The 26,098-nt window shown below is 43.6% G+C and overlaps 1 protein-coding gene across 1 annotated transcript in view; it reads right to left on the bottom strand.

Annotated features, from left to right (window-relative positions):
* The window catches only part of LOC141018100 (pleckstrin homology domain-containing family G member 1), a 34,934-nt gene extending 16,355 nt beyond the window's left edge, over positions 1 to 18,579 (bottom strand). The window contains exons 1-4 of the mRNA XM_073492985.1: positions 18,202 to 18,579; positions 7,021 to 7,592; positions 1,277 to 1,377; positions 165 to 234 (exon numbers count right to left, since the gene is read on the bottom strand). Of these exons, the coding sequence (XP_073349086.1) occupies positions 165 to 234; positions 1,277 to 1,377; positions 7,021 to 7,592; positions 18,202 to 18,211 (753 nt within the window). The 5' untranslated portion in view covers positions 18,212 to 18,579. The remainder of the gene's footprint in view (positions 1 to 164; positions 235 to 1,276; positions 1,378 to 7,020; positions 7,593 to 18,201) is intronic.
* Positions 18,580 to 26,098: the final 7,519 nt, after the last annotated feature.

Below are 26,098 nucleotides of genomic sequence, written 5' to 3'. Positions count from 1 at the left end.
TGGACTACGAAACTTAACTCGACTTTTGCGGCATGACTGAATTTTTATTTTTGGGTGAAATTTTCCTTTAAGTAGAGTGCTTGAGTAAATGTACATTTCACCACGGGAGACAGAGAGATGGAGGGGTGGAGAAAAAAGGGGTGCAGGTAGGCAACCATTGTTACCTTGGATACGAAGCACTCTGCGATGGCCACGGGGTCGGCGTTGCACTTCTCAAGATCGTGAAGAAGGTCTCTGAAACACACACACATGTGAAAATGTGAATACAAACGACTCTCCCACGACTCATTGTTCCAAACTGCGACTTTCAGGAGCAAGAGTCACTCTGACTACAGAAATTAGGTCTTAGGGCAGTCGGCTCTGAACAAATGAGAAACTTCCATGTATTGAAACAGGCATCTCCCATGTGTGGCCATGTATGTGTGTGTGTGTGGGTGGGTGTGTGTGTGGGTGTGTGTGTGTGGAAAAAAAGGCCTCTGTTGGGAGTTATTGTTTCATGGTTGAAGCATGAGGTCACTGTGATCGCTTTAAACCGCTTTTATGCTTCCTTTTACAGGCCAGTTTGTCTGTGGGACAGCTGAGAAATGAATAGGTGGGAGAAATGAGTATGTGTGTGTGTGTGTGTGTGTGTGTGTTTGTGTCTCCAGACCACCATGGCTGATGCTCAGCTAGCCACACACACACACACACACAAACACACAGTTAAGAATGGTGCCGGAGGACACAAATATGCAGACGGGGACCTATTACACACACACACACACACACACACACCTGACTGCTGCGACAACGCCCTTCCCAGAAATCAACAGGTGGCTCAGCCCAGTTTTACTATTTGCAGGACATTGTTTGTTGAACCTGAGAGAGTCAATGTTTTGATGTGTAACTGTTTTAGGACCTTTTGAGGCGAGTCAAAGTCAAGTTCCAGTCTTGATTAACAAACTGACAGTCAAGATCCCTGTTTTTCACTAAACATGTCTGAGTTTAGACCCGTTACAGACAGAGTTAAACTTTAAACCAATAGATATTATCTCAAAACCTTCCCAGTTGATTAATAACATTAAGACAATTCATTTGTCCAAGTAGCTACGACTGGGATATATATGGGGACCGTGGGATATTTCTGACGATGCGCTTCATAATGTGGAACTGCCTGAACATCAAGGAAATAGGGACGCATCACATCAGTCAAAGTTTATTGTCGAGATGATGAAGATGAGGAAGTCTCACACAAGTACGTAAAGAGCGCGTGTGTGTGTTTGTATGTGCGTTGTACCTGTTAAAGTGGTAGATGTCCTGGATGTTGCCGAACAGAGAGCCTTTATCCTCGGAGCTCAAAGCCAGCCGAGACTGGTTACTGATACACTCCAAGTAGTCCTGCAGAGAGACGGAGAGAAAGCAGTCATGATGGAGCTGTACTGTACATGGCTGCCATTTTGGCACACGCGCTTGATTTTGACGGACCACTCGCACTCCTACGGCCCTCAGTAGCTTTCAAAGCCCACTGCTCTCTTGACACATTGACAACCTGTGTGTTAATATGTGAATAGTCACATTTTTAGAGCTGCTTAAGTAACATTTCTTTAGTTTAAGAGTCATATTAATAACACATTAGCAGTATGATTCAGGGCTTTCAGAGATGTGTTTTTTTTTTAAAGATTTCTGCTGATTTGACGCTGTGGTTCGTCTCACTTTGCATCTTGCAGGCATCAAATTTACAATAAGTCTGTGTTTACAAAAAACAATCAAGCTGTGTCAGCTTTGACGATGGTAGAGAATGAGCATGTAAAATATATGTGTGGGAAACACTGGTAATAAAAGGTTCCCTCGTACAAAAACGGAAACTAAAACAAAGATTTGATTAGATTTAGTCCACACTAGAATTCGTTGTGACCTGTTTTAAAACCTGTTTTAATCCAGATAACGACAGCGTTGTTTTGTGTAAACGGCTTGATAAGGAAATAGCACAGGTCATCAAGTTGAGAGTGAATGCTGGGAAACAAAGGTTGGCCATGTTGAGAAACAACCATAAGTCTATTCTCTTGGTTCTTATCACTGCGTCCATCACTGTCGTTAGTGAGGAGTCGCAGATACAACAGCGGCCTCAGGTGTCAGACTGCCCTGCAGGAGGAAAGTGAAAGGTACAGAGACGAAGACGGATCATTTTAATGCTTTTCTGTTAAAAGCTTCTTCTGCCACTTTTACATCTACTGCTGCCAGCCGCTGGTAATTTAACAATAAATGTCACATGCTCTTTCCTACAAAGCATCTTAAAAGACCCAAAATAAAAATTTGTTTATAAATTTCATATGTCACAAAACATTTCTGGAGCTTCACAGTGAAACAGCATTGCAGCATTCTCCAAAACAACTGAAGTGCTGTTTCGCCGTGACTACAAAACTTCACATGACTTTCTATCAACATGAGGGTGAGTAGATCATGACTGAATTTTCAGTTTTGGCCTGAACTTATCCTTTAAGCTCTGGGAGTTGCCAACCCAAAACACCTGCACACACATACACACAAACATGAACTCAATCACCCATGCAGCAGCTGTATTCAAACCAGGAGCAGTCTGGATACGGGTTCAGGAGGCAGAAGCATCCTGGTGGCAGTTTTCAAACCAGACCACAACCTGCAACTGGGCAGGACAGACATTACAACACTGAGAAAAGTACCAGGCTGCCCTGAACATGCACAAACACACACCCACTGATCATTTCTGCACACAACGCTTGTGTGTTTTCAAAGAGAGAGAAGAGAGACATAGAGTCTGTTTGCATAATTTCCAGTCTGCTGCAGCGGTTTCTGTTTCTGGTAGTGTTTAATGTATTTAGCCATTATTATCATAATTATTATTATAATAGCTGAGTCTGAGCAGTCCATTAAACTGTGTTTGGATAGGCGAAGGGAGGGATGTAAAAAAAAAAAGAGACTGAATAATCCCAGCTAAAACAAATGACAGCCATCTTGGGTGTTTAGGGTTTAGAGAGCTTTAGGCAAAGGTTTAGTTTTGAGGCTTTGAGTTACACAATTAGACAAACAGGCAGGTTGGTAGTTACATCAGGGGGTCACGTGAGGTCAAAGGGTCATGTTTGGATTTTGCTGGCTATCGCAGGTGATGTGTAATGTGATGCTGTATTAGCCACCGGGTCACCGATCTGACCCGGCCTGACCCAGTCACTCACCACACTTGACAATGGGCAGCGTTCAGATCCACACACACACACACACGCAAACAGGTACACTCCCTGCTAAGACATAACATGTACAAACTTGATACTTTCTCGTGTTAACCATTAACCTCCTCAAGTACACACTCTTTTCCTCCACACCAAATGCTTCCTTCACTCTGCACCGCAGTAGGAAGTCATTCCTCCAGACAATGCCGAGTGCAAACATCCAAATCTCATTGTGTTCAATGTTTTCTGCAGGCCGAGTTCGATGTGATGTTTCCAGTTTATTTCCAATCTTAGCTTCAAATGGTTTGGCGATGCGTTCAAGTTCTCAGAGCGGAAAAAGGGAGGAGGAGGAGGAAGAGGAGGAGGAGGGAAAGAAAGATGAGAGCTTTGTCTTTGGGGTTGTTTGTGGAAAACGGATTGGCCTCATTACACACACTGATCGAGCCAAGGAGGGGTGATCACACAGAAATGTGCGCTGGCCCCGAGAGCTCAACTTGAACACCGCAGCTTAATAAAACACATGCAAATAGACAAAAAAGAACGCTGTCACCAATTTGACAACAAAGTTGAAATTTAGCTTTCTATTTTCTATATGTAGATGTGTTTTTTGCGCCACATTACATCACCTTCAGCAGCTAACAACATCCAAACATGACCCTTTGACCTCACATGACCCCCGACATAACTGGCAACCTTCCTGTCAATCTAATTGTGTAACTCAAATCCTCGAAACTAAAGTCTTGGCCTAAAGCTTTCGTGCATGTGTCGTCAAAACGGCAAAGATATATTTTCTTACAATGATACAATACAATACAATGAATGCTAGATGTTTCTTGCTTGTAATAAGTAAAAGAAGAAAAACCCACAAACACTCGCTAATATCTGGCTGTTGTCTTCAGTGATAAAAGGGTACAATCAACATTCAGCCCTGTTCAATAAACCTGATAAAAACTGGACTCAAAAAAATCTAAATTCTTGGAAAATACTTGCTCAAAATGAAGAGAGTTTATCTCAGCAATTACAAGGTCTACATAAAAAATACTGACACCAAATTAAAGGTAACACTTCTTCTACATTTCTGCAGAGGTGTGAGCATCAGTATTGGTCTCCCTGGGTAAGTCTCCCGGAGTAAAATGAAGTTAGAACACAACAGAAACAAAATATTTTCGCCAAACAAAATGTTGTATTTTTAGAGTGAAAACCCCCTTGGAATGATGCAGTTGCGGCCCATAACCTCTGGAAAACCACAACACAACATCTGAACATTCCTCCTGTCAGGATTGATGCTTTGGGCAGAATCTACAAATGTGCCATTTTAGATTCCTCATGTTACAGCCAGTAAAAATTCATTAAAATGTTCTTACATTTCACTAAAGTATCCATTCCATCTAAATACAGCTGTTTTTGGCCTCAAATCTGTAGATTGTCAGCTTTAATATGGCATACTGTCTGTATTGTTAGCATGAAAATCTATGATCGCTAGCGCCAGCTTTTGGGGTCATGCACCATTTTTGTTGCTTCTGCTTTAGTTGCTTGGAATTATGTTTTGTTTAGGTATTTATGGTCATGATGTGCTTTTAGCTGAGCTTCTTCCCGTTGCGTGGGTATGCTGCGTTGCTAAATGATTAGCATGCCCTTTTATGCTAGCTTCGAACAGCAGTGATGAAAACAACACCAGGGTGGACACGGTAATTTTCGCCCCTTTTCCAGTACAATGCTATGGCGTGCATTGAAGTTAAGTACGTAATACTTTTCAGTCTGTTTCCGTTCAAGCAGCACTCAATCATCCTATAGTCAGCACTATTAAAAAGTAACCGCTGTAACATAGTCACTGGCTCCCATGTTGCATACTTTCCTTGTTTTCGGGTGCGTTCAACCGTGACACACCAGAAATAAAAACAGGAAGACAAACTCATCTACTGGCAATAGGAAAGAAGTCAATTGTTTATTTTTGGCAGGTTTACCCACATTTAAAAAACGGCATACATGGGCTAATTTTGGCGTCAAATTGTTCTCTAAATTCACAAATACAGCTCACCGACTGGCAGCCAGAGCAGGAGTGTGAGTGTGGACCACAACTGGGCCGCTGACAGATGAAACACAGGTGAGCCCCGGGGAGTCTGGGTAAATATTTGTGTTCAGGCTGTCACACCCTCTTCCCTCGCAGGAAGCAGCACGGGCAAAGGGATTACTACGGGACCAGCTCACGTAGGACCGTGCTGATAATAGGTGGGTCGATGCTGTGCAGTCCAGCAGCTGTCTGCTGTGTAGGTAAACTGTCACGCTAAAAGCTCTATTCATACAGATATAATCAGTGCAATACATCAGCTGTGCACTCACTGGAACTGTCATTAAAAGGGGTGAAGAAAGGCTAAATGCATGTGTCTTTATCCAAAGTACTGGTGACGAATTGGCTGTCCTGCCATGTAAGTGTGGTCTTCCAGGGCTGGGTGGTCTGCAGAGCAGAGCCAGTACAGGCCTATTAAGTGCAGCTCCTAAGCTCTGTTCTGTGTTTTCCTAACCTACTTTAGACATTGTTATCTCCGAGCTAAACCCCTCTACCTAGCTTCCTCCCCCTCTCCCCCTTTTCCTCACCTCTGTGTCCAAAGAGGGGAGGAAAGGAAGGAGGAGAGGGTGGAACATCGATCAGGGGTGACGGGCCAAAACCACAAAACCCTAAGCCTCACTCCTCCTGCTTACCGCGTCTCTGAGGGATATGAGTTTCCTGCTCAACAAATATTCCCTGGAATGAACCTTTTTAACCCCAAATAGCACACAGACAGGAGTTGGGAGGAAGCACTGTTAAAAAGAGGAATGTAGAGAAAAAGCTCCAACACATGCAGAATATGACAACTTCCACACAAACATTTCATCGTTTTACACCATCAATTCAAATTAGGCTGCAGGGTGAAAATGCAAAACACACGTCTCATGTGCGCACCACATTTGAGCACAGCAGTATGAATTTTTTTATAAGTTTCATAAAGAACTAAAAGGAGCTGAGCAGAGAAACAAAGAGGAAGGGAAGAGAAAGGAGCGACCTTTGACACAAACCACTACACCCAATCTTTAACAAAGCCAATAAAGCACTGACTAGAGGCAATGTGTATCCTTGCAGTTCAAAGCCAGCCTCACAAAAAGAGTGTATTTATCCGTGTGTGCGCTTAAAAAAACGTTTTGAATGTGTGCCTGTGCCCGCAGCACAAAGGCATCGGTGTCGTGTAACTCGGCCAAACCCCGCCTGCGAGCGCAGGTGACCTTATTGTAGCGGAGGTTCCCGGCAGGCAACGAACAGTGTCTGTCACGTGTGTGAGGGAAAACCACAAAGACGTGAAGGATGTGTGTTATCTGTTGTTTTAAAGGCCCGTATTCCTCATGGAAAGATCAAGGTCAAGCCAGCGCTGGACTGAAACACATTTATGACAGCCCACTGCTGCTCGGACTTCAGATGGGTCAGCTGGGAGACTGTTTTTTTGGGGTGGGGTTTAGCCAGAGAAAGATGAGGCCTCTGAACATTTACAACTACATGCTCCAATTTGCTTTCAGGCCACAAAGATACCAAAGTTTAAAAGGTACAATATGCTAGAATGTGCCACATCTTGACCTCATGCTGTGAAGAAATAGGGAGCAGCATATTACCAGAGTAACAGCGAACTGTAGCTGCTGTTAGCTAGTTAGCTCAGTTAGCCGTGCAGTGAGCGGGCATGACTGGGAGCTTCAAGTGGTTTTATGATTAAGGACATACATTTTAAACTAAAATTATTGCATATTATTCCTCTAAAGTCACTGGTGGAAAGTAAATTTACTTTACTTAACACTATGGAAGAGTGTTTCTTACCTCTACAATGCTACGCAGGTCCTGGACATAGGTTCTCTCTGTGTCTATTATCTCCTGCACCACCCGGTCCACATACGTCCTGGGTGCCTGCACCTGACCCGTCCGCTCTCCCCCATCTGGGCTCAGCTCAGGCTCTGAATGTTCTCTCACATTCTGCCCACTGCCCTGTCTCCCTTGTCCCCTCCCTGTGTCCATCCCTCCATCGTTTCTGTCATCTTCCTCCCGGCATCCCAGCTGCCGGGCGGGGACCAGTTCCAACCGAATCGCCCCGGAGTCCCGATCTGAGGTCACCGGGTTACAGTGAGGGGCAGTGACGAGGGTGGAGCGGCTGCCCAGCGAGCAGTGACTGTCCCGGGATGAAGCGGATGAAGACGTGGAGCTGTAGCTGATTGGCCTTTCGGCGCTGTCGGGTGAGGAGTCCATGCTGAGGGCAGAGCAGTAGCGGGAGGAGGTGTAGCGGAAGGCCGGGTTGCGGAGGCAGCGGGCCTGTATGTCAACGGAGCTCAGGACTGAGCCGGAGTCCGGGACTTCAGGAAGAGGAGGCAACACATCAGGCAGGTAGTTATAATCGTCTACAGAGGAAAACAAGAGAAAGGAAGAGATTCTTAATCAGTCAGTAGAGTTTCAATTTAGTATTCTTCTTTTTTATTTTAAGTTTTAGTTCATGCAACATCACACATAAAAACATGTGCACACACCAACTTCCTTGTTCATTTCAGTGAAACTACAGGCTCTTGAGACTGCAGACTCCAGCAAAACACTGAGTTTACCATCAAGTGTCAAGTGCATAATGGTGTGCAAATGGTGGAATGGCTTGCAGAAATTTGCACCATTGGTCTAATTTACTTTCCAAGCATTTAGATGAGAGAGATGTTACTGCGTGTTGCCTAGAGAGCCTTCCACAGTTGCACAGTCCAGGCTCAAATTTGAATCAATGGCTTCTTTGGCTCTGATGCAGCATGTAATCTGCAAAATAACTAGTAACTAAAGTTATGAAATAATTGGAGTGAAGTAAAAAGCAAAGTTTTTGCCTCCTACATGTAGCAGAAAATGGAAATATTAAAGTAAAGCACAAAATTGTACTTAAGTACAATACTTAAGTAGCAACACATCCACGCCGATGCAGCCCCTTGCTGTGTTGTTGTGCGGTAGTTACATTGTTGGTCTGAAAGTCTCAGAAACAATGGCTTTGCCTATAGCATTTTTAAATACGCTGTTGATATATCAGTCATGATGCCTGGGTATAATTACTGCAAACATATAAGACCACAGTCTAGACCTCTGGTATCTCTTATACATGCCTACATTGGAATTCCTGTCCTGTGTTTTCCAAATAAATGTCACATATACAATGTTGCTGTCTGACACAACGATGACGCTACTTGTAATATAAAAGTTATGGCTTAGATACCAGAAGAACAGCACCATCGTTCCCATTTGTATGTTCCTTTGTGCTATAAAGCCGAGTGCATGAAATCGGGCTCAAATTGTTTTATCCTTAAAGGGTAACTCCACCAATTTTACACATTTCAGTGTGTTTACAGGTTGTGGGGAGCCACAAAAGTCTTCATACTACTTTTCCACATATGCTGTAGTACTCGCCAAGACCTGTAAACACAATTTCATGTGTAAAATTGGTGGAGTTACCCTTTAAAGACCTTAGACTGACGATTTCGATTGAAAAAACAGACAAACGAGCAATAGGTGCCATAAATCAGAGTGGACACAACGTGGAGTACTAGTATTTCACGCACCTTTAAAACCGTATTTGTTTACAGTAATTACACGACTCTCAAAATAGTCCTGACGATTTGCTGATGCTGGAAAGTCTCACACAGAGCCGTTAAAATTCAAATTAAATTCAAACATTCGACAGACACTGACCCTGTATTTCCCCCTCTCACACTAAATGCTAAAAAGACTCACTGTATGTAACGTTGAACACTTACAATACCACTTTCATATAGCCTTACAGTCTCTATCTGTTTGGCATCCCAATTCCTGACATTCCAGCTGACCACAGTCTGACTGACCACCCGCCAAACGAGGGCCGCTAGCCCTCCCAGGTTTGTCCTCAGTTCTACCCGAAGAAACAAGTCGTGTACAAGGAGCTGAACAGCGAGAGAAAACACACACAAAGACAAGAAACAGAACAGAGCAGAACCGTGATTTGTGCGAGAGATAAATGTCTGTGTGTGGAAAAACTGTGAAAGGTACTGAATTTAACAACGAGATTAACGGTGTGATGCAGAGAACACTTCACTCTGAGGCATTGAATGAAAGCCCTATTTTAAGAGACAAGGTTGTGCGTTTGTGTGTTTGTGTGTGTGCAGTTTCAGGAGTCTATCTGGCGTCACGCCGGTGCCAAACTGGCTCACAACCTTGTGTCTGTGGAGAGATCCGTTAAGATATGATTACCAGCTCTCTCAAGGCCTCCCAGTCTGGCCAGCTGAAGTGAAACCACACATGCAGCGTATCAAACAGAAGCCTTCCAAGTTTCCTTCAACGTTTTCCAAGGTCTCCACTTCATAGAAAGGCCAGCTTTCATGGGAAGAACAGGGAGAAAACAAACACAAGCAAGGGGAGGACAATGTGAGAGAGCCTCATACCAGCTCAGTTGGAGTTTGACACCAGCCTCCATCATCAAAGCTCCATACACCGGTGACCCTGCAGCTCCGGTGTTGTGGCAACACTGAGATTCAATGCACTATAGGATGGTGTCGCTCCCTCGCTGCCAGCAGCACCAGTTCAGCCTAAACCCGTCTCACTTCAAAGCATCGAAGATCACAGACTCACGTTCAAAAACATGAAAGGTGAAACTGAGAACAAGCACAAAGAATCCCGGTACATACCCACTCTCTCACCTTTCAAATAGGTACCTTGGAGGTCTTTTTGCCATGGTGACACCACTTGTTCGACTGGTCTGTGATGGTAAGATCACAGGATTGATTTTGGCAACCACTACTGTTCTGATACTAAGTTAAGACACTGAACCTGCGTTACCAAACTTCAGATTTTTGGGTTTTTTTTCCAGCTTGAGGCAGAGGTTTAAAACACTTACAGCCCGAGCTCAGAGCGCCGGGGTAGTGTTGGTGTACACACTGCTAGCACAGGAGTTTTGGACTGAGACAGATCGGGGCGAGCTAGTTAGCATGCTAACTTCAGTAGATATCTATGCAACACAATACATAGACGTCATAATGTCTGTTATTTCTTAAAATTCTCTTGATAATTTCACTTAATTTTTCAAGTTTTCAACCACAAGTCTTATATATCGCACCCATTACCACAGACCGTATTTCAGACATTTAAACTGAAACCCATTGACCTCAGGACAAGGGAAGCTGATGTGCGAAGATGCTAACTTATTTCCAGGTTCAGGAATCATTCCTGCATCACTCTATTCTTTTAAGTTTAATATCCACTCTTTGGTTTTGTTTCCATCAGCCTCTAAATGCTCCCTTTTCTTCACTAGCTAGTCATTTGACACTAGGCAGGTGGCATAGAGTTGGTTTATCAGAGCTTTATTCAGCTTAAAAACAGCTGCCTATTGTATCTTGAATTGAAGCTGATGAGGATGGAGTATTCAGGCTAACCAAAACAATCAACTAAACAAGTAATTTGATCCATTTTTAATATAAAAAATATCGATAAGTGCACGTAAGTCCAAAGTCACGTCCCTCAAGTCTGCCCCGCTCCTCCAAAACATCATGTTTTTCACTGGAATATAAAAGGAGTTCCTGGTTACATTGTTCCTCAGAAGGAAATGTTTCAAAATCTCGAAAACAACTGTGTTGAGGGCTGGAGTCTGAAGCGCTGAATCGCAGCTTTCTGCAGTTTTAATTTCGCTCCACAGCCGTGCCAAGAAAAGCAGGAAGGAACTGGAGCGTCCAAAAACTGAAGTGGCATGAAAACTGGATTTTCCTCAGACAAGTTTGGAGCCGATTCATCGTGCGTGCGTGTGTCCTTCCAAATGTTTGCGCTCCCGAGCCTGACCCACTTTTTAACAATTACAGATCAGACAGGAGAAGGAATCTGGTGGAAGAAAACAACGCACACACACAAACCAACAGCCTTGGCTTTTCGATAAGCATCACGCTGCTTTTAAGTTAGCGTACACAATGCACAATGGGTTGCATTATATCACATACCATGACATTAATAGGTAACTGACCCTTCGGCAAATCTATGATATTTACTTCCTTATCACAGCAGGTTATGTATGTAAATCACACTTAATGCATTACGTTTATCGCTCCAAAGATAACACTAACCGAGCTAATAACTTAATGGTCCTCACACCAGCTAGTGCAGCTAGATATGACTGTGCACATGACAGACAGACAGTTACACACACACACACAAACATACACGGAGAGCAAACACAGAGAGGCCATGTGTTTCCGTTTGCAGTGAAACCCAAACATCTCAGAGAGAGATTGCTCCATCTTGTGTTTGCCCAGCCCCTCCTTCCCACCTTCCAGCTTCATGTTTGGGGCACACCCCGACCGTTTCCTGGGTGAACTGGCTCTTGGACACACACACACGCACACGCACACGCACACGCACACGCACACACACACACACACACACACACACACACACACACACACACACACACACACACACACACACACACACACACACACACACACACACAGAGCAAAGATGGCCAAGCTTTAGTTACCTCCTGTCCAGATTATGTTCAACCTGATCCTTGTAAATGATCTCTAATTATGGTCATAAGCATGCAGGTTGGGACTGTTTCTCCTCAGTGTGTGTGTGTGTGTGTGTGTGTGTATGTGAGGATTAGGGTAGTGTGTGATAGCTGTGTTTCCTGCCAGACCAGAGAGGGAGAGAATCAGTAAGAGCCTGAACAACCTGGCTTCAATCTCTGGCTTTCATTTAACTTGAAAAAGACAAAGAGCTGGGGCGCTTTAGTATTCAGCCAAGTTTAATATGTTGAACATCAAGGCTGCCTGGAAGGCAAACAGTGCGAACCAGACTGAAGACTGACAAAGTCCACAGAGGGTACAAAACACTGAGAGTCACATGTGGTGTTTTACTTTTTAGGAGAGTGTGGTTGTCACAAGTAAACACAACTCTTCTGATGTATTTTGGATTAAAAAACCTTCACATTCACGTTTATTTTGATTATTAAAACATGGGTAAAAAAACGACTAAAAGCAGATATCCAATCATATATTAGATCGGGATGGACTCGTCAAGAAAACTGAGAAAAAACTTGTTCTGGCTGTGTCTGTTTATCTTGAGTTTATTAGACAGAAACATAACAGAGACAGAAAAGCCCTATACTAAATGTTGCTGTGAGTGTTCCATTGTAAGGTTGTTGTGAGCTGTGCAGTCGACCTCTGCTCAAAACCAACATTCTGTGTTGTTTCCTCTCACCACACAAGCGCTTCAATCCAGCACTCCAGAGCGCACTGCCAGCGTTTTCATGCCCAAAAAGAAAAACACTATGTGGACACGGGCCCTTACAGTAAAATACAGTGATGATCTTGCAGCAGGAAACAACATTTTTCAGAGAAATTGAGTGAGTGTTGAGTTGAATTTCTATAATTTCTACATTCATATACATCTTTTTTATTGTTTAGTCTATAAAATGTCAAAGAATTGTGAAAAAAACCAAAGTGACATCTTCAAATTGCTTCTTTTGTCCAACCAACAGTTCAAAACCCAAAGATCCTTCATTTACTATCATAAATGACAAAGAAAAGCAGCACATCCTCACATTTAAGAAGTTTAAACCAATAAATGTTTAAAGCTTTTGCTCGAAAAAATAGCTGAAATGATTAACTGATTATCAAAATATTTGAAAACTAATCGATTAAGACCTGAACACTCTTCTGCTTCGATGCCATCACTCTCGAGCCTCTCTACCTGTCCGGCCAGGTTTAATGACTCATGCTACACTTAACCCGTCCACTTCAGCCGCACACTTTATGGTCACCTGAAGTGCTCTTTACTCTGGAGTGGTCAGCAAACAGCTGTGAGCACCCTCGTCTCTTTACGACCCCGATGATCCTCAGAAGTAGCTCAAACAGCACAAACAGCTCACTGAGTGCTTTGTGATGGGCATGTGAACATCCTTTGTGGACTTTTAAACCAACATATTTTAAAGTATTATGTCATATGCAGATTCTGGATACAGAACAGCTGCGAAAAAATTCACAGTGTTTATTTTAAGCTGCGCGGCATCTCGTAATCATCGGGTTCAAGACAAGTGTAATAAAATGACAATGTGTAGTTCGCTGGTTCCAGCAACAAAGCCTGCACGCGACTTCCAGGGAGTATCCCTCAGCAATAAAACCCAGGAAAATCAAAGAGGGGACCTGGTACTGAAAAGACTGGAAAATACCAACTTGGTTTGGCGCGCTCTGACAGCTCACATTAGATTTGGCTGAACTTTGAAGGCATTTCTGCTACCAGTGAGGACCGAGTCGTGCAAGAGAGGGAACAGTTCAGGGTCGGTTTGGAGAGGACGAATGATTACAGTGGCCAACAAAAGGGCAGATACGCTGTCGGTTTGGACACGCGGCTCACAAAGATCTGGATGCAGTTTTATTTACGCTTATGCTGCTTGGGTCACTGTGTGCACTGTCCATGCAGTCATAAGCTGCGGGGGGAGGCCCCCATGGGGGTGAAGGGACTCGCAGCAGGTCATAATTGGCCGAGCAACTAATAGGTTTACAATGACTTGATGTCCTTATTGTGTGCGTATTTTCATTTTAGGTCGACTGACGCTAAAGGAATTGGCAAACTGGAAAGTGAGCATGTGATGTTGAGTATCTTTAGTTTCCTTCCTCCTTTTAGCAGATATATAGAGCAGCGTGCAGATATTATGTGGTGCACTATGAAGCAGAAGAGATGGAAGGACCAGATAAGAGTGGAGGGGTCTGCTAGAATAATCCCTGACTTAAAAGGTAAGCGTTAAACATTAAATAAAAATCCAAAAAATGAAAGGACGTGTTATGTATAAATTAAGACAACCAATAGATAAATATTATTAGTGCTTAGCAAGTTTTGAGCTGCATTGGGACAAACTGTAGGTAAACGACAAAATTTACAACACGCATGTAAAACCTTGTCGAAACGCGACCGTGAAGAGTATAAATTGGCTTTAACTCTTCTGGACTTCCTTCAAGCCTTTCACGAAAACACCAAGAACAAAATGCGATTCCAAATACTGCGTTATGAGTAGGTTACACCAGTATTTACCAGTATATTTATTATATATCAAAATCAGTTAATTTCAAAGGAACTGCGTACTTGGAGGCAAAGCAAGTCTTCGATCTTTGACACACGGATCTGGCCGTTTGACCAACTGCTAATGGCCTTGACACTGAGAACATTTTTCCCACCAACAAAACCAGACCACTTATTTTGAAAGGATGCGCAAAAAAAAAAATTCACATCAACATCATTTCCAACATGACGTCAGCGAGGAGAGACCAGGACAACAGGCTCTGTCAGCCGAAAGACTGTCCCCTTTCTTCTTTCCATCTCTCCCCGTCCTTTCTCATTAATGCCACTTGCCTCTTTCCTGCCATTTTCTTTCTCCTTTCCTGCCATTCTCCTCTTCCCTCTTCCTTAATATACATTCAAACTCAGAATATGTTTGGTAGGATATAAAGTAACTCCAAATTCACTCCACAGGACATTCCTCTGGGCTCAGACCATCCCTCTGCAAGCATATACTTTACTATGTAAAAATACACATTGACCAGCCTGTGTGTTCGGCTGCAGACCACCGGGGCTCATATTTACATGCATTCCTAACACTCCCTATTCACACTCAAATAACTGACATACATAATAATCAGCAGGGATTTAAACCTTGCAGACGACCTTAATTGTCACCTGAAAAAAAGATTTTGTGACATCTTTTAATTAAATTCTGAGAGCACATTCAAGAAACCCAGTGCCTGAGATTAAAATGGAAGATCCACCGACAACTGAGCACATTTAAGACAAAAAGGAAGCAGAAATGATCAAAATGAAACAGAATAAGACAAATATCTCCAGGATTTTAAAGGTGCACTATGTAGTTTTAGGGAAGACATTTTAATCAGAAGAAAAAGATCTTCACTGACTGACTGAACAAACTAAATAAACAAACTCTTTGTTTTCATGACTAAATAAACAAACTACTGTTTTACTTTGTTTATATGTGGCCGACCCTGCCACCTTTCCAGCTTCAAACAGTGTTCTGGGACCTTATTTTCCTCTGAGAAGAGCTTGTTGATTCAGTTATGGAGAAAAATAAATACTTCTATGTATGTATTATTACTCATTAATATGAGTAATAATACATACTGTAAATATTAAAATTCAGAGTTTGAATTTCTTCTCCAGAACTACACAGTGCCCCTTTAACCAGACAGGACTTGACCACACACTTCGTACAGCTCACGGATCCTCTAATCAGCCTTGTTTGTCCGTGTGTGTTCTTGTTTATTCTGCAACAGGCCTACCAGATGGCGTTCACTGCCACGCAGCTTTTTGCTGACTTTACAGTCCTGGTGCGTTTAAAATGTAAATGAATCCAGAGGTTTGGTTTGATTGCGAGAAGAATTAGTTATTTTTATAGCATTGGAAGTCAGTGGCGAACATAATGGGGAAAGATGGCGAGAAGAGGACATGTGTGTCTGTGAGAGAGAGTGAGAAATGAGGAGGAGAGGACCCAGAGGAATGAAAGTAGGAAGAAGAGATGAGAAGAAAGGGCCAAAGGTCAAACACCACCCACTCCCTTTGCTTTTTCTCTTTTCCATTTCCCACTCGCTCATTTTGAATCCTGCCTTTTGTGGGACTCTAACCCTCAGAGGTTCTCTCTATCTCAAACCAATTAACCAAATTCTCTCAGCGCCTTCGTCTTTCGAATTTTCTGCAGCGGCACAATGAGGCACCTCAGCCCATGCTGTCTGTTTGGTTATGGCCTCACATCCTCTGCCGCGTCCACTTAAGGTCAGTCTCTACGTTTCTGATAGAGACGCAGGCTTGATCTCAACTGACGCTAAGGGCCTTAAAGTGTCACTCAGGATTTCACACCGCGGCCGGACGACTGCGGAGGAGCGGAGGCAGAAGAAGAGAGGGCAGAGGTGGGAGAGACGGCGAGAGGCCGAGGATGGGATTTGAGACGGGAGGCGGGGTTTCCACTGAGCAACTTATCACTGGACCGACAAAGAGCCGAGGACATACATTTTAATGCAGATGTTCCGGAGAATGGAAGGAGAGAGAAAGTAAGGCATAGAGAAGAAAGTATTTCAAACATCTCAACAACAACAACGCTTCATGACTGGTAAAGACGGAAGCTTAAACTTGATGTGCGGCTTAATAGACTCCTGTGGCTTTCATTGGCTCACAAAACGCGGTTAAAGTAAACGCACACACACACAGCTGGGAGGCTAATTGGCAACGAATGGCGTTTTTCTCATGATCGAGTAAAACCAAACAATTAAACATCCCACAGGTTTTATGTATACAGATGAACACCTTCTTATCTTCAAGTTGTGTTTATGAGACATGTAGTTTCTCTGTTTGGACATCAGCGAGGAATGCGGTGCACACTGTTCAGCTGACAGCAGCGGTGTTTAGCCTCTGTGGGAAAAAAGAAATGTCCACCCGCAAACTTACACCGCCCTATTTTCAGACACTCTCACACCCACCCTTGGGACACCCATGCGACCTGTCCTGCAACACACCCTTGGCCCTCCCTCCAAGTGTGACATACTAGCCTCATTCTCTGGATGTCAGCCCGGAGAAAACGTTCGCCACCGGACTCTGCATCCATATCAGTCACTCCCTTGTTAGACTTCCTGTAGCTAAGTGCACATGCTTGATTGCATGATTGGAAAGCTATTGATTTGTTTTCATATTACTCCAAAGGGACCTGCCCTCCCCACCCCTCCACAGGGCTGCAGCTCCTCGCACGTGAGCGCTCGGGACGGGGGGCAGATGTCCTCCACCTCCCCAGAGGACTGGGCGAGCAGGGTGGGAGGAGGAGGACGGAGGGGTCCATTGTCTCCGGCACCTCTAAACCAAAGAGTTTGCTCTAAACAGTAATTATTCCCCCCCCTCCTCTCCTGTCTTCTATCCCCATTTGTAGCCACCCCCCAACTGCTGCCCTCAAGGCTCTAATTTGGGTCACAGGCAGCAGAATGGCATTTCAACACTCAGTCAAACCTACACCCAGCAAGAGGACGCTGACACATGGGGTGGCCTTAGAAAAAAAAAAGCGGATTACAGTTAAACGTTTATCTTATTTGTTATTTCTCTTCAGGGAAAATGAAACACAAAAATGCTTTTCTGCAGTTTCTGCCTTTAAATTGCATCTGGAACAACCAACAAAACAACGTTTATAATTGTAACAGCAGAAAGCTGCGCACGCCATCATCTCAGCATCATTAAGGCTTTCTGCGGGAAAGCAAACAAGCTCCCTTCAACACCAGGGGTGAGAAAACAACCAGGAGACGCTGTTCATACAACTGTGCCGCTGAGAGACGTACGGTGCAGAGACACTTCACACGGTGCTGTCAGCTGAGGACAAAATATCACACACACCGCACAAAAGAGCCACCAAGACAAACAGCCAGACCATCAATGACTCGTATAAAGTTTGTTTTGGAAGTTTGGCCAGATGCCACTTTAGAAGTACCACTTTTTCTGTGGTGCGACACGTGATATTAAAGGTGCTCTATGTAGTTTTGGGGAAGAAATTTCAATCAGAAGAAAAAGAGAAAACCTCAATAAACAAACTCTCTTTGTTTTCATGACTGAATAAACTGAATAAACAAACTGATCTTAAAGGACAACACAATTTCATTGTTTTACTTTGTTTATATGTGGCGGACCCTGCCACCTTTCCAGCTTCAAACAGTGTTCTGGGACCTTATTTTCCTCTGAGAACAGCTTGTTTATTCAGTTATGGAAAAAGAGTTTGTAGAATTACCTCATTAATATTGTAAATATTAAAATTCTGAGTTTGAAAAAGCCTCATTCATTGACAAATTGTTCAACGTGATTATGATTTAATCCTGTGTGATGGGGTTTGTAGACATGACAGCAGAATCTAGTCCCAGAATCACCTCTGGAAAAACTTTAATCTGATCACGCTGGGAAACATGACTGAATATATTTGATAAAAGAAAAGCTCTCTCTTACCAGTAGGCATTGTGGCTTGGCTCTTCTTCAACAGAAAAGAAAGTGAATGAGGTTGGAAAATGTGCAGGTTTTAAGGAAAACCAGCAGGTCACATATCCAGAGTATTCCAAGCAGTATTCCCAGCAAAGTGTGGAGAGACAATTCCCTTAGATTTCCCAAATTCTCTCAGTCATTGTGAATCCTTTTTCTTCTGGGAGCAAACATGCAAGTCCACTCCTCCAAAATATACACCGGAGCCCAAACTCTCAAACTCTCAGGCTGAACACACACCAACACACTCCTCTCTGGGTTTTCTCTCACTTCAGTTTGATCTCCTCTGTCTGAATGCCTCTCTCCCTCCCTCTCTCTCTCCTGTGGCAACACATCCACTGCCTGCATGTGTGCGTCTAAAACTGTTCATGTGTGTGTTTGCATGCCAGTGTGTATGTGTGTGTCAGAGTGAATGGCCTCTGCTCTCTGCTGCTCCCTCCCTGCTGGGTATTCCCCTCCCCCTGACTCCTCCTCCCTCTCTCCCGCAGCAAATTACAAGGAGCCGGGAGTTCCACATTAAGTGCCTCCTCTCCTTTTTTTGCTCCTTCTTTTATCTTTCTCCCTGCTCCTTCATTTCTGTCTCTTCTCCCCTCGTCCCCAAAATCAAACTTTTAGCTCGGTCCTGTAACGCTCGTAGGGTCTGGCGACACCTTTTGTGTGTGTTCGTCTGCTGCATGCTCAGCAGGCAGCTGAACTGCTGCTGTTAGCGCACAGCTCCAGAGATCACACACACACACACACACACACACACACACACACACACACACACACACTCTACAAGAAGAGAGAGAGAGAGAGAGAGAGAGAGAGAGAGAGAGAGAGAGAGAGAGAGAGGCAGAGGGGGGGTTACGGCTGATCAATAGGCCGGTTGCCAGCTCAAACAAAAGCTCCTCGTCCACTGCGAGACACTGCACTGCTCATTGTGTCCCAGATCAGAGGAAGGCTGGACTGAATGGGCGCACAAAATGTCAGAAGTGGGATTCAACATGTACATGAACATCAGACAGTGGTTCACAATCATCTGGGCTTGTGTAAGATCATTGTTTCACATGTTTCAGCACCCACACTAATATAAAACTTCTCCTTTAATCCTTTACTTTGGGGAATTAACTGTTAATATGTCGTCCTCATCAGCATTTTTAACAGAAAGTCTGCATCACAAAATCCAGGTGTGGGGCATTTGGGAGCCAGAGGATGGTTTAATTAAAGGCACTGCTGAGTTGCATTGTGGTAATTGTAGGATATTTTTGGAGCTGTACTCACACTAGGGCCTTAAAGACAGGACATCTCGCCCGCTGCTGCTTCAACTGTGACCATCAATAATCTTAAGGTCTCTTTGTAGTTACCTCAACTTTTACAGTGCAAAGCTAAATCAATGGAGTAACCCTTTAAAGATCCGGTGTGTAGGATTGAGGAGGATTATAACCTAATTACCTGAAAATAAGAAATAAGCCTTTTATATCTACAGAGGGAGTGGGAGTCCGCCATGTTGCACCTCCACGTTTGTACAGTGGCCCAGCAGGGAGAAACCAAATATCATCTTAAGAGAGGCCCATTTGTCTTTTTCACGATCTTAGCATCTATCGTAGGGGTGGGTGCGGTGAGGGGTACTCAGTTGGTTGCAATCTGTAACGACAACGAAGAAGAATAAAAGCCGAAGAAGAATAAAAATAAAAGACGCTGATAAACAAAAGACTAAAGACAAGAATCTGACCAAGAACTCCAAAAGTATCAAGATTTGATGCGCTGGATATGTCTACAGGTTGTAGTCTGACTCATCCGATGTTTAAAGCCTGCCATTCAGGTGTCATTCCCCTTTACTATGGGAAGCAACAACCCCTCAGCGAGCAACCTACACGCTGAAAATGGCAAGTTTCTATTATCCTAATCTGGGAGCTGACAGTACAAACCTGCACAAGCTTACACCTCTAACCTTCCCTTCTTTCAGGGATTCAGACATCTTAATGTCAGGGTCAGCCTGCCCCCATGCAAAGAGTTCCTCTACACTATTTTCCAGGGGTACTGTCACTGGGTTTAGCATGGGCCAAAAGGATTGTGATTGGTTAAAAGAAATACAAACAAGCAAAAGAGGTGGTCTGAAGTGTATAATGTCCGAAAGCAGTTATAGTTCAGGACAGGCCATGTGCCCATAAGGAAGACACACGGGAGACAATAGGCCCTCAGTCTCGCACACTAAAGCAAATGTGTCGACTATTAGTTGTCGCTCTTTAAAGACAGGGACTGGTCCCAGCAGCATGGGGTCCAGCTAACACCACCCCCTTCTCCTCATCAATACAATAACAGAGACCCCCTGGTCTATCCACACACACACACACACACACACACACACACACACACACACACACACACACACACAGAGCATACCCCAAGAAGCACGACCCCTCTCTCTAATGGTCTGAGGGTCCGTTGACCCACGAAGCCCCTAGACCTCCACTCCGAATCTAAACACGAGTCCCCCTGCCAGCTCCACCCCTCTCTCTCTCTCTCTCACACACACACACACACACACACACACACACACACACACACACACACACACACACACACACACACACACACACACACACACACACACACACACACACACACACACACAGTACATAACGAGCACCTCTAGCTTGGCAAACACACAGAGGGAGCGTCTAAACTCCTCGGTTCAGCCAAGCACGACCTGTTGATGACAGAAACCTACAGCGGCAGTCCGGCTTATCTGATGCCCCCTGTCTGCTCCGACGGCCTCCGCGACACTCTGACCACGGAAAAACAATGTTGCTCCTCTTTTACTGGATATGACAATCTCTACATGAGCTGCAACACATGTAGACAAAGTGCTTTAAAAAGGGGGATGAAAGAGACGACAGTGAGGCTGAGGATATTGATAAGAATCAAAGATTAGCTTGATGTTTTGGCTGCAGATTTGATCCAACAAATGAAAAGTCATCTTGGCAGAATGTCTGACAAGAATAAGCAGCTCGTGATTATTCTCATTACTGATTAAACGGTTGATTATAACTGACAAATCATTTTGCTCGTAAAATATTAGAAATACTTGAAAACTGTCACCATCTCTTTCCTTGGTTTTCGCCTGACAATCTTAAAGAAATAGTGTGACATCTTGTGCTCATTCACCTTCTTGTCAGGAGGCAGATAAGAAGATTGATGGCACTATTGTCTCAAATGTGTCAGCATCCATACTAACACAACACCTTTAATCCTTTACTTTGGGGCATAACTGTTAACATGTCGTCACCATCAGGGTTTTTTCAAGCCTGCATTACAAAATCAAGGTGTGGGGCATTCAGGAGCCGGGGGAGGGTTTAATTAAAGGCGCAGCTGAGTTGCACTGTGGTAATTGTAGGATGAGCTCGACTCGCAGGGAGTTAAAGTGGAGCTGAAACTGAAGGCAGAGTGACATTTGCTTTCCCATATGTACTTGTGTCCTGTAAAAACGGTCAGGTAGGAAGGGACTTGGTGTTGTCTGAGGGAATAAGGTGGTTTTCCAGCCGGGTTTAGTTCCTGGCTAATAGGACCGCTCACCTCGATATCGGATTCCCTGTCATCAAGCTGGCCGCAGTTGGTCTCGGAGTTATCCTTTCCCTCCTAACTCAGAGCGCAGATTTCCCAACAGACACCCCCCGACCTCCTTTTTAAAGGCTATCAACAAGCTATATAACAAGGCAGTAAGACTTTCTCATGCACCCAGAATAGGAATTGATGGTTTGAGAGTTTGAGAGGTTGCCAAGATGATCGGGCTCAGAGCGCCGTGGTGGTCACTATGACGGCGGTGAGGAATTCATCTCCAAGGCAGAGTGGCATGTGGAAAGACATCGAGAGGGAGAGAGCGAGGGAGGGAAGGAAGAAAATGCTTATTGTTAATAAACCACTCCATTCCTCATAACACTCGAGCAGTGCAAACAGCCAAGCGGGGCACAGGGTTCATACACACTCTATTTAACTTTAACTGCTGACACACACACACGCACACACACAATCGCTTTTTTTCCGAGTGCATTGTAAACTTTAAAGTCTGCAGCCTCTTGAAAATGCTTTAGTGCGGGAAGAGTGTGTGTGTAATCAGAAATAAAAACTATCCCCAACCACTTAAGCATGTCCTGGAGGAAAGAGGGCTGCAGGCGGAGGGAGGCGGAGAACTTATTTGATGGTTGTTATTGCAGCGGGCAGCGTGTGTGTGTGTGTTTGCATGTGTGAAATCAGGTGCAATCACTTCCTCAGGCAGCCTGACAGCTTCTTCATTTTCTCAGCTGTCCACAGTTTAAAGCGAGGACGTTTCTGTGGTAACGTATGCAGCACATGGTGGAGAAAACGGAGAGAGTACCAAAGGGAAGCGATTCAGACTGGGAGAGACTGTGACTAATGACATGAGTTTGTGGGTGGAGGGGTCTTTCATATACAGTTTCCCCCTCCCTCTGTGACGCTGTCCGTCTTTGTCATTGGTGAGATGGATCATCTGCACACACACTCTGCTTCTTTCTTTCTCTCAGATTCTTTAAGTGTCACAACTCTTAAAGCTTTTGTTCTTGCCGCCTGAGCTCTTCATTAACCCCCGAACACAGTTTCGTCCCCCTTTTTTCCCTCTTAAGTAGCTCCAAGGTTGGAAGTATCATTCCTCACTGTCTGACAGTCACGTATACAAAATCAATAATTTGTCCATGCTCTCCAGGACAACACATACAAGTGTTTTCTAAACTGAGGCCAAAATCATCAGAGGATTATTTGTCTGTGGCTTCCAAAACTGTTATAAATCAAAAAGTATGGAAAGAATTTGGTTTGGGTTTCAAAATGGGATTTGGTTATGTTGTAAACCAGCACTGTGGTCACAGTAATAACCACACTTCTAAGGGTTATGGAACGAGCACGGACATCCTTACAAAGGTTCATTGAGTTTTTGTTGGAAAAGAGTTTGGTCTCCTGTGTTAAAGGTCCATTGTTTTGTTGACCTGTCCATCCACCCCATGTCCTCCCGATGCAGACTGTCAATCCATAACAACGTCCCCTCTACTCATGTCACAACAACTACAGCTGGTAGACTGCTTTGTCACTTGAATGTAAAAATATGCTGAAATGATGAAAATTTTCTCGGTTAGGTGATTTTCATGTGGCACAGAAACAACACAAGCGGTAACAAATAATTCAAATTTCAAGGAATAATTCAATATTTCGGGAAATAAACAGACTGTAGATCAAAACCACTCCTATCTCTCCGTTAGCTATTAAGGCCATAGTGAAAGCTGGTTAGCTTAGCTTAGCATGATGACTGTAAACAGCTGGCCTGACTCTGTCTGGAGGTAACAAATATGTATTCATACAAAAAAACAACAAGTAAGCACAACAATTTGTGCATTTTAAAGTCACTGTAGCACTTTAAAAACATCTGCACTGACGTCATACAAGTCTCGTCACTAATTTTTCATGAAACTAGCGAGGTAGCTAGCTATGTAGGAGATCCCATTATTAATCTCGCCTGTGAAGACCTTTTTGGTCAGAATTTCTCTACTGTAGCATGTAGAAACACAGGTATACCCACTGGTATTCCTATTGATGGCAACACTGTCTGGGTTTGGGCCTTTAATGTGAAACAGAGTGATGGAACCAGGCTTGCACACAGCGCACAGCCCCTGACCCGAAGTACAGAGTGAGCAGTAGCGGTAATAACAGGCTGTCGTTCAGCCGCCAACCAGGTACCACAAAGCACACAACACAACTGGAGTAACTGTCGTGCTGAGTAGCTTTTTCAGGCTGAGGTAAGTTAGTGGCGGCTATTTTGCCTTTGTTTGCATGATTGTGGCATTTCCGCACCTAACAGAGTCATTTGTTTCTGTATTTATTGGTCTAAAAAGTTAAAAGAGTGCGTTGAACAAAGGGAACTAGCCACTAATACACCTTCCAGCTGGCCAGTGAGAGCTACGGAGCAGTCCATGTAGTCCCAGGAGAGGAGGTGGGATTTTTCTGTTTGGATACTTTCAAACTTTTGCTTGCTTTTGCTGGTTTATAGTCTTACCAGCCCCAGCTTTTAGCTCTGTGAGTACACAGTACAGCCATCTTCTTTACTGCTGTCTTAGTCCTTAGTCTTAGTTGTTGATGCATTGCAGCATGCTTGTGACAGCACCTCTGCCTGTTGTCTTAGATCATCAGACTCCATCAATCATGAGTAGATTTCTGGATAACAACCAGTAAGAAGCCTTAAACATGTTCTGTGCTGATGCCAATTTTATCCGTGTAAAATCTACAATCCTGATTGACTGTAATATCCATTATTGATTTTCCCTTTGCCAGATTTATGAGATTTCCAGAAATCATGGACGGTATTCCCTTGGGCCGCAGCAGTCTGCTCGCAGTGCCAGGACAAGTCCAGGAATTTCTGACTCCAGCCAGCCAGAAATCTGACTGGAGCACCAGTTTCAGCTTATATAAGTGCAGGCATCCCTCAAAATTGGAGGAGCCGGAGGGAGAATCCAGGAAAACAAGGAGCGTCTTCGCCATTCCAGCAGACTAAACAACAGCGCGACACAGAAATAACTACAGCTGCTACGTCAACAACAACAAGGTCAACAGCCGCAGCTAATGATAGAGCAGGGTGGCACCCCAGCCGTAGCACAACCCAGGAAAAGTATTTACGATGGGAGATAATGTCAGTATTCGTCTATGCAGTGAGTTGGTATTCACATTAGCAGAAGCAGATAGAGGAGGAGAGAGGGGGCGAAAGAGCAGAAAAACAGGTGGTTTACAGGAATTATAACTTTCATTTCCCATAAGTGAAGATCATTTGGCCGTGGGGATTGTAGAGAGATATTTCTTTACACATCAACATTACGTGACGCACCACATTGATTAATCTGTGTTGCCGTTTCTTTTTTTTTTTAGTTAGATCTCACATTTTTAAGCACTCTAGTTCGCTTACTGGCACATTTTTTGTTTGTGTAGCATTCAGCAGATCTGACTGAAAAGAGAGCGTCCCGATTCTTAAGTGCCATGTATTTGTGTGTGTGTATATATATTCAGTGTAATTGTGTGTTGAGTGAGTATGTGAGCATGTGTGGCGGATACATGGAGGAAGCTGTGTTTGGCCTCAGATTAAAATGCAGGACAAGGGTCCTGCTCCAGGAAAGGAGACCAGCAGAGTGGAGACAGAGGGACTTTTCTCCCATTAGGGAAACACGTGACACATACTAAAATAACATTTACATATAGTACACCTATTTTATCTCCAATATTGTTTGAATATGAAATAAAATATTACTTAGATCCATGTTATTGTGTTTAATTTGCAAGATTTATGTCATGGATTTTTCAAGGCCAAAAGAAAAGATTTGAAAGTTATTTTGTAATATATATATAATTTCCGAAGGTGTTTAAAGGGGCATTACGCAGTTCGGAGTAGAAGTTCAAACTCAGAATTTGAATATTTGAGGTAATGATACAAACTCAGAAACATTTATTTTTTCCATAACTGAATAAACAAGCTGTTCTCAGAGGAAAATAAAGTCCAGAACCCTGTCTGAAGGTAGAAAAGGTGGCAGGGTCCGCCACATATAAACAAAGTAAAACAAAAATTGTGTTTCCATAGTTTGTTTAGGCATTAAAAAAGCAGCCAATGATGATCTTTCTTTTCTGATTAAAATTTCTTCCCCCAAACTACATAGTGCACCTTTAAGCAACCAAACCCTACAAAATGGTGGTCAACAACATTTAAAAGTATCAGAGAAAGTTAATCCCAGAATTTATGAATACTATATCACCACGTTATCATCAACAGCACTAATAATGCCAAAAACATATAAAGTCCCATTTAACATAACAGACAACATGACCACGTTTTTAAAGAAAA

The sequence above is a fragment of the Pagrus major genome, chromosome 22, assembly GCF_040436345.1.
Source record: "Pagrus major chromosome 22, Pma_NU_1.0".
Lineage (NCBI taxonomy): Eukaryota > Metazoa > Chordata > Actinopteri > Spariformes > Sparidae > Pagrus > Pagrus major.
Note: the sequence above shows the minus strand (reverse complement) of the source record. Positions and strands in the feature narration are given on the sequence as shown.